We start from the raw sequence: 8,199 nt of genomic DNA on the forward strand, positions 1-8,199 counted from the left end.
ACGTCGAGTAGAAAGTTGACGATCAAAATGAATATTTTTGAACTCAGACATCATGAACTCGTCATCAATAGAAAATACTTCATCTTCAAGAATTGCTTCATTCTCAAATATTAATCTATCATTAAATTGTGCCTGTTTTTCATTGAGCATACTTTTTCCTCCATAACTTAAAATTGCATTTCTTGGTACCTTTTTCCTCTGCAGTGACATGATTTTATTACTTGAAGTTTTGTTTTTAAAGTTGTGGATGTCTGTTGTTTCTTTTCATCCACAAGAGTCCAAGGGCAGAGGAATAATCTCCAAGCATCTAGTCTTGAGTCACTGCTCAGGATAACAAAAAAGAAGAATATAAAGAATCCTTAAAAAGCATTAAAGAAAGCAAAAAAGAACTGAACTATGAATGAGAGGCTATAGGCTCAGTAATGAATGTGAAGACAGCAGATAGCCACGTGAGACCAAACAGCATTAAAATACCAGAAAAAGATAGTATCAATTTTACTGCTTCAGATGTGGTGAGGTGAGACTTACTCATTCTCTTGTTCCTACGAATAGTGTGGAGAATAAGAACACGAATAATGATGACATATTAAAGATACGTATTACGAAGACTGGAAGTAGAAGAGCAACAAGAAAAGGGATCATGTCAGTAATAAAACAACTATTAAACAAAAGTGAGATAAGTGATAGTGAGATACCAACTAAATATTTCCATGTTATGTCTGTGAATACAATGACTAGTTTTTGAAACATAAGTAAAGGCGCCTCCAGCTAACATCCACATCCAAGCAACAAGGGCAAAGTAATGCATGAGAACACCAACTGTTATACAACCAGCTCTCACCGATACTCTATCAATACTACTGACAAAAACTGCTAGCATGAAAATTAATGAGAGGCGAAGTTGAATGTGAAATTTGCTAGCTTCTCTTGTTCTTAGTTTCCTATTACAAAAAAGCATTTATAATTTTAAAAATATAGTAATTGCATGCTCATTTGAATATAATTAAAGTGATAATTGTTAGTACTATCTAGTCCCGGCCACACCAACAATTGACACAACTTCTAGTGTAACAGTGAAATATTGAGGGGGCTGGGTAGGTTCATTAACTCTAGCAGATACATCCTATAAAAAGACATTACCACTGATACTACTACTTATACATATACACCACAATCCAGTACATAAGCACTGTAAGTACAAAATAGTATCTCTGATATCCTCATCAGTCATCACTGCTTCTCTGGTGTGCCACGTTTTTGCACGTGGTCAGTAATAGAGGGTGAGGTCTAGTTGATAAATAACTTGTTCATCTGTCGTTGTTTTGTTTAAAGCTCGGTTTAGAAGAAGAGGAATGTCTGGAAAAGGTTAGCTTATCTCTCCCTACTATCTTCCCTCCACCTCTGTCTTCATGCTCTCTCTTTCTATTTATTCTTCTGTAGTCATTGTCTTCATTTCTATTACGGTATTATTCATTTACTACAGGTTTCAAAATGAGAGCTGAACACAAAGCTCCTGTAATAGGGGAGTCCCTCTACTTGTGGGCAGGCAACCAGGTTGACTTACCTAAAGTTCATGACTCCCTTCAAAAGAGGGAATTGACCTCAACAGTTGATGTCTACCAGCTTTCTACTGCTGACTGGTCCTCTCACCTAACAAGAGGTACTCCTCCATTAGGAGTAATTGGCTACTCCTGCACCACCTCTCATTCCAATATTTACTATTTCGGCGGAGCTTGTGGTCATGATGTCTGTTACCACAATATGTTAAATGTACTGAATACGATAAAGATGCAGTGGACTTCATGCAGTAATGCTGAACAGTTGTTGATGAAGAAAGCCTATGCTGGAATGATATCACTGGAATTTGATGGATCAGAATACCTTTTCATATTAGGAGGGTATGGTTCTATACCAACTGTTTACCATCCTCAGTTTCAGTATGATCAACTTAACGATGGTGATGTTCGTACTAATGAACAGTTACTTTACGATGTGTCCACTGGTAAGATCCTCTTCACATTAAAAAGCTTTATAGATTTACATGTATACATTATATTGATTTAATATTAATTAGTGCACAATTGTGTAAAATTACGTGTACATGTACTTTGAATTCATAATTACATGTACATGTATCTATTAATTATATTAATGTAATAATTATACTTTATATTGTTAACATGTATTGGTAGATGATCACTGTATTCTCTTCAATTTAGGACAATTCACTGTTCCCTCTGTTAGTGGACAGTGTTGTCCACCAACTGATTCTTTCATAATTGAGAAGATTACTACCACTGGTAACAGAGGAGTAATGTTTGGAGGTTCAGTGACTCATAATGGTGACGAGAGTACAGCTACTAACAATGTTTACATATTCAGTGTGACACATAGTATAATAGTGAGTTGAATTGTATTTTGTTGTATTGTATTGTACAGTAATACATTATCTCAGAATTAACTAGAAGTGTACTCATACTAACTGTATTTTGTATTAAAATTTAATATTCACACTGAAATCTCTGATACTAGAGTAAACTATCAATAATTGGATGCCACCAATTTTTGGACACTTGTTTTAGGAAACTATACTTTGCCATGTCATGAAACTGGAAAGTATTACAGCAATAGTTGTCCTTTATTTGTGTGACAAAAATTGTAGCTCCAGCAAAAGTGCATCAAAAGTTATTAGCTATCAAAGCATGATGGTGTCCGACAATACCGATAATTGTCCAAATTCCTCAGTCTTTGGACAGCTATTTCAGAACAGCAGGAAAGAATAGTCATAGAAAGTCACTATGATAACTTTGTAGGCCTGTCCTTAAACTAATTTTTCACCAGCCAGATCTTTTTGATAGCTGTCTTTTTGACAGAGATAATGGCAACTTAAATGTATCACCTGATTCCTCAATATATGTACAAATTTTTACAAAAATATGAGTTTTCTTCGTAAAACTCCATAAAATCATATTTTGTCCATATATTGAGGGATCAGTTGATAGGTGATCACGAGTTTGTATGCATACAAAATAGACATATATATACTTGTCTTGTTTAATACTCAGGCTTACCCCAATTATGATTAATTACATACATGCTACACCCATTATTTGTATAGCCACACCCATTGTTTATATTTACGTTGACTGATATTATTAGTACTTAATTTTTTTATGTATCTAGAACTGGGAGATACTGAAACCAGGAGCAATACCTAATAATGGACTGTGGCCTATGGAGAGAGCCTCTCATGCTAGTGCTATTATCAATGGTGACTCTACCTCACCTACACTAGTAGTGATTGGTGGACGGGATAAGAGGGATCAACTAGTTAATGAATGTTTGTTATTTGATAGTATCACTACTGGTCAATACAGTTGTGGGAAGGTGTGTGTGTGTGACTGTGTGTACAGTACTGTAATGATGTGTTTTTGTATAATTAGGTCAGTTGATGGTATGACACTGATGCATGTTGATGATAGATTAGTAATTGTTAGTGTGTTCAGTAGATAACACTATCACTGATAAAACAATTACAATACAATAGAACCACCTACACATTTGATTAAAAATGACACAATACATTATTTTGTGAACCAATCTTAATGTGTGTGTGTGTGTGTGTGTGTGTGTGTGTACTATGAACACATTTCCTATTCTTATTATTGAGTTAATATGGTACATATTTTGTTATTCTTCACATGATGTGAAATAAAACATTTCTAATTTTGTTTGTTGATGGTGAGGATTAGAATTGATTTTACAATTAGAATAAATGTTACAATCATCTACATACGAAATGATACAATTTCTAATTTTTATAAGTAACTATATAAACATCATGTATCAGTAATTACTTGTATACTTCTTTTATCTACAGATTCCTCTACCTGAATCTGTTACTGGTAGATACTATCACTCACTCACAGCAGTCACAATGTCACCACACTGTGTGTGGCTAGTAATTGTTGGAGGGTTTGAAGAGATTAAATGGAAAGATGTTGGAGGAAGGAAGAAGGTGCCTCTGAATACATATATTACTAATACCAATAGATTAATAATGATAATTGAATTAGGTAAGATAATTAATTAATTGTAAAGATATTAGCATTAAATACATAATTACATTAAATAATGTGGCACTCATTTTATAGTGCGTATATTATTTGTAAATTTCAGTTTCTATTATGACTTACATTTTTCATTCATTTGTATACCATTAGTTTATAAATTAAATACGTCTGTTTATAAGTATATAATGTATCTTATTGTCTCTCAGTATATAGTGAAGCTGGTGAGTGGATAGTACAATCAGTACTGGATGGTAATGATCTCACTAGTAAGAACTATCAAGAAAAGTATCAATTGTACGGCAAGACCAGAACATGGTGGATGGAACTGCAAATAGAATATCCCACGGAGAAGGAAATGAAGCTTCAGAGATATATACAGTTTTTACATCAAGAACTACAAGTGGCTCATGAGAGCAAAGTATCACTACAGGAGGTACTGGTTGAGGCCAATAAACAAGGTATATGTAGGATACTACACACACACACACACGCACACACACACACACACACACTTTAACTGTACTAATTGATTACTATTATGTACTATTGTGTGGTTATCGGTAGTGTGAGTGTGTGTATTAGTACTGGTTTATATTGGATGAGACAATGTTGAGTATGGAAATACTAGTATCCTGTATTCAATATAAATCAAATTGTCTATGCATTACAAGTATTGAGATTCACATACAGTGACCTCTGCTTGCCATATATGGTATCATTAGCAATAATCATAGTACATGTATTTTTGGGCTACTGTACATGCAGTGCAAATTTGTATAAGCAGCAAATAATATTGAATATCATTATCTAATGGTTTGTACATTGGTTGAACCAGTTTTTGGTGTGTATATATTATCTGTATATTCTGTTGTGTTATTATGCATATACTGATTACTCTCTTCTTTTATATTATTTTTCGGTTAAAGGTGATGATAGTAATGATATTATGAGGAGCAAATTAGAAGAAATGAGACAAGAACAGGAAAAGCTTATTGAAGAGAAACAGATTATTACTGGTTAGTGTATCATCAGTACATAATATTAAATGAGAGAATATTCTATTAATGTAGAATATTATGAGAACCTGAAACTCAAAGTAGCTGATATGGAGGAGCAATATCTCAAGGAGAAACAGATCATTATTTGTTAGTTAACTATACACACAGCATGTATTAGATGAGAGAATATGTTTATTGTGTAGATGACAATCAAAATTTCAAAACTGAAATTTCTGAGAAAGACAAAGTTATAGCAAAACTGACATCACAAGTAGAGGAACAATCACAGAATGAGAAACAGACCATTACTGGTTAGTGTATCATAAATCAATAATAATTATTAATATTCTATTAATTTATAGACCTTAGAGCTAAAGTGTCTGATAATGAATTATATGCAACCAAACTAATGAAGGAGAAGTCGCAACTACAGGAGAGAGTCACATCCTTAGAGGAACAATCCATCAAAAAGACTAGTTCTATTGGACTACAATTTAATTACCTGATCCCTTCAATGGGTAAGAGTATTATTGTCTGACTGCCTAAGTGCAGGGTTTCCTGACATAGTGCTCATGCAGCTTCTTGTCAGTGGATTGTCAGTTGCTCAAAAATTTTGCTAAAGGACCCTGTAGTAGTACAGTGTATTTTGACAAAAATTGAAAGAGAATTTTTTTCACTTTTTGATGCAAATACATGTTCTTATATCATGTATCATGTTTAAGCTGATTCTGATCAAGTTTGGATTTTTTATGATTTTTAAAATTTTCTGAAAAATTGGCCAATGACCAAAGGCTGGTCCTTGGCTAAATGTCATCAAAAATTGCCAGGAGAAAGTTCTTCATTTTTATAATTTTTTCTGATACACATACATTTTTATGTTGTATATCAACTTGAAGCTGATTCCAATCAAGGTTGGATTTTTATAAATTTTAAAGTTGCTCCAAATGCCATGTACTGTATTGTAGTGCTTGTCCACTCATGAAGCTCATGCTGTTTAGCTCACTTAATATGCTTTTGTGGGAAAACGTGCCCTGACTATGAGTGTATACAATTGTATAATTGACAGATAAATTAGATTGTCTGAGTGATGTCCAGGTAGCAGAGAGGAAGTTGTTCTTAATTCAAGGAGACAAACCTCAACTGATGAATTGGGAGAAATATGGTCTAAGGATTGGAGTACAAAAGGAGAGCTTAATGTCCTCTGAAACAGTAGAAGCAGCAGTGGTTGCTCTTGTAGGAGGACAGTTCCAGTTTCCTTGTAATACTGTCCTAGTGAGTGCTGTGTATGCAGTGTCACTCTCAAAGCCTCTCCTCAAACAGCTCATATTAGAAATACAACACTGCATTGATTTAACAGGACGACCAGCTCTTAGTTGTCATCTCAAGTTTGCCATAGCTCCCGTGAGCACACCCAGTCTTCCTTACCAATTCTCAGTAGTTGAGGGAGGAGAATTTAAACCTAATAGTTGGTATGGATCCATTCAACGTAAAGAGTTCTGTTTGGTAGCTATTGTTGGGGAGAAACATCTACCCAAATCATCAGCTCATGGAGATGAGTCAGAGAAGGAGGAGGAGCTAGAGGAACAAGCAGAAGAGGAAACTGAGGAGGAAGTGGAAGATGGTAATAGTGATTCATCCAGTGATTCTGATAAGACTAAAGATCTACCAGGAGGTAGTAGTGGAGGACAAGGTGAGTAATGAGTCAGTGGTGTGTACTAGTATATAATGAACTGAATCTATTCCACTATATAGGAGAGTCTACTAGTAATGAGGGAGTAGAGGAAGAGAGGGGGACTGGAGGTCAGCCATTACATGAGGAAGGAAACAAAAAGCAAGATTATAAAAGAGTAGAAGACTCAAAGGATCATGAGGAACCACAGCATGAAGAAGCAACTGCTCCAATACCTTGTACTGAGATTAGTTCAGATTTTAATAGTAAGGACATCAACATGCATTGAATATTAATTAATGTATCTTTGTGTATAGGTAAAGTAGTAGTTTCGACTGGTATAGTAGAGAATATGGCTTATGCTGGACTGGTTTATTATGAGGAGAAAAGAGCTGAAGACTTGGTAACATTTGCTGCTGCTAAAGATCTCAATGCACTGCTTGAGGTAAATCTGTTATATTTTACATAACATTAATACTTTGTACAGTTTATTGATATGAGACACTCTCAAGCTGAAGTTGGGCAGAATATTCTATTTCGTTTCAAAAATTATGATGGATATATTGAATTAAAGTTTGATGCACCTCAAAAGAAACCATGCACTGGCTGGAGTATTGAGCCTCACATGGACTCATGCAAAGTAGGAAGGAATGAGCTCCTTATGTACTGACATTATGTATATTAATAGTTTCTACGTTGTGATGTTGATAAGTTTGGTGAAGCTAATTATCCTCTTCCTTCCACTTGTCTGATATCAGTATATGGGTCACCTGGTGCTGTACCGTCATTGCACTATTCTATACCACTGGATGGAGTGGCTGATCCTAAGACATTATTCATTCACCGATCACTGAGAACTACTCCTTTATTAACAAGAAGTATATAAATCATTTTAATTGTTTATTTATTTGATATTACTCAGATCGTACTACCTCCTCCTTCTCTAATGTAGTACATGAGTCAACGTCAGTATCATCATCCAGAGGAGCTAGTAAGTGATAATACTGATGTGTGTATATACTGACCTTTGACCTCTATTAGGTCCATCAGCTACTGTTGATGTCAATAAAGTAAAGAAAGTGATTGATGATGTTCTTGTATCTCATTATGCTGCACTCAATTCTCTTAAGACATCTCTCTCAGATCTTGCCAGTCAGTTATATGCAGCTCATCTTATTAGTGATGAAGTCAGAGAGACTCGTAGCATGGAAAAGTTCATTACAGAGTTCAAGGCTAGTCTTAGTTTCAAGAGGAAGTTACCTAAAATGGAGGAGCACTGTCAAAAGTTCTTAAGCTCATTCATTGCTGTAAGAGGTAGTTATGCTGATGCAGCAATAGCTTTAGGTGAGGACTGGATTGAAGCTATTAGGAATGAACTGGGACTTGATTTTAATATTGATATTGATGCTTGATAATAATTAATTTTGATTAATTTTATTGCTTTTACCTTTTATATTGC

General features: G+C 34.7%; 1 protein-coding gene across 1 annotated transcript in view; it reads left to right on the plus strand.

Annotated features, from left to right (window-relative positions):
* The first annotated feature begins 6,094 nt into the window (after nucleotides 1–6,094).
* Nucleotides 6,095–8,199, plus strand: part of LOC109581035 (uncharacterized) — an 18,128-nt gene continuing 16,023 nt past the window's right edge. The window contains exons 1-7 of the mRNA XM_019994764.1: nucleotides 6,095–6,761; nucleotides 6,824–7,006; nucleotides 7,058–7,185; nucleotides 7,228–7,380; nucleotides 7,429–7,618; nucleotides 7,663–7,731; nucleotides 7,782–8,089. Coding sequence (XP_019850323.1) covers nucleotides 6,215–6,761; nucleotides 6,824–7,006; nucleotides 7,058–7,185; nucleotides 7,228–7,380; nucleotides 7,429–7,618; nucleotides 7,663–7,731; nucleotides 7,782–8,089 — 1,578 coding nt within the window. The 5' untranslated portion in view covers nucleotides 6,095–6,214. The remainder of the gene's footprint in view (nucleotides 6,762–6,823; nucleotides 7,007–7,057; nucleotides 7,186–7,227; nucleotides 7,381–7,428; nucleotides 7,619–7,662; nucleotides 7,732–7,781; nucleotides 8,090–8,199) is intronic.

Source organism: Amphimedon queenslandica, unplaced genomic scaffold (assembly GCF_000090795.2).
Source record: "Amphimedon queenslandica unplaced genomic scaffold, v1.1 AMPQUscaffold_13466, whole genome shotgun sequence".
Classification (NCBI taxonomy): Eukaryota; Metazoa; Porifera; class Demospongiae; order Haplosclerida; family Niphatidae; genus Amphimedon; species Amphimedon queenslandica.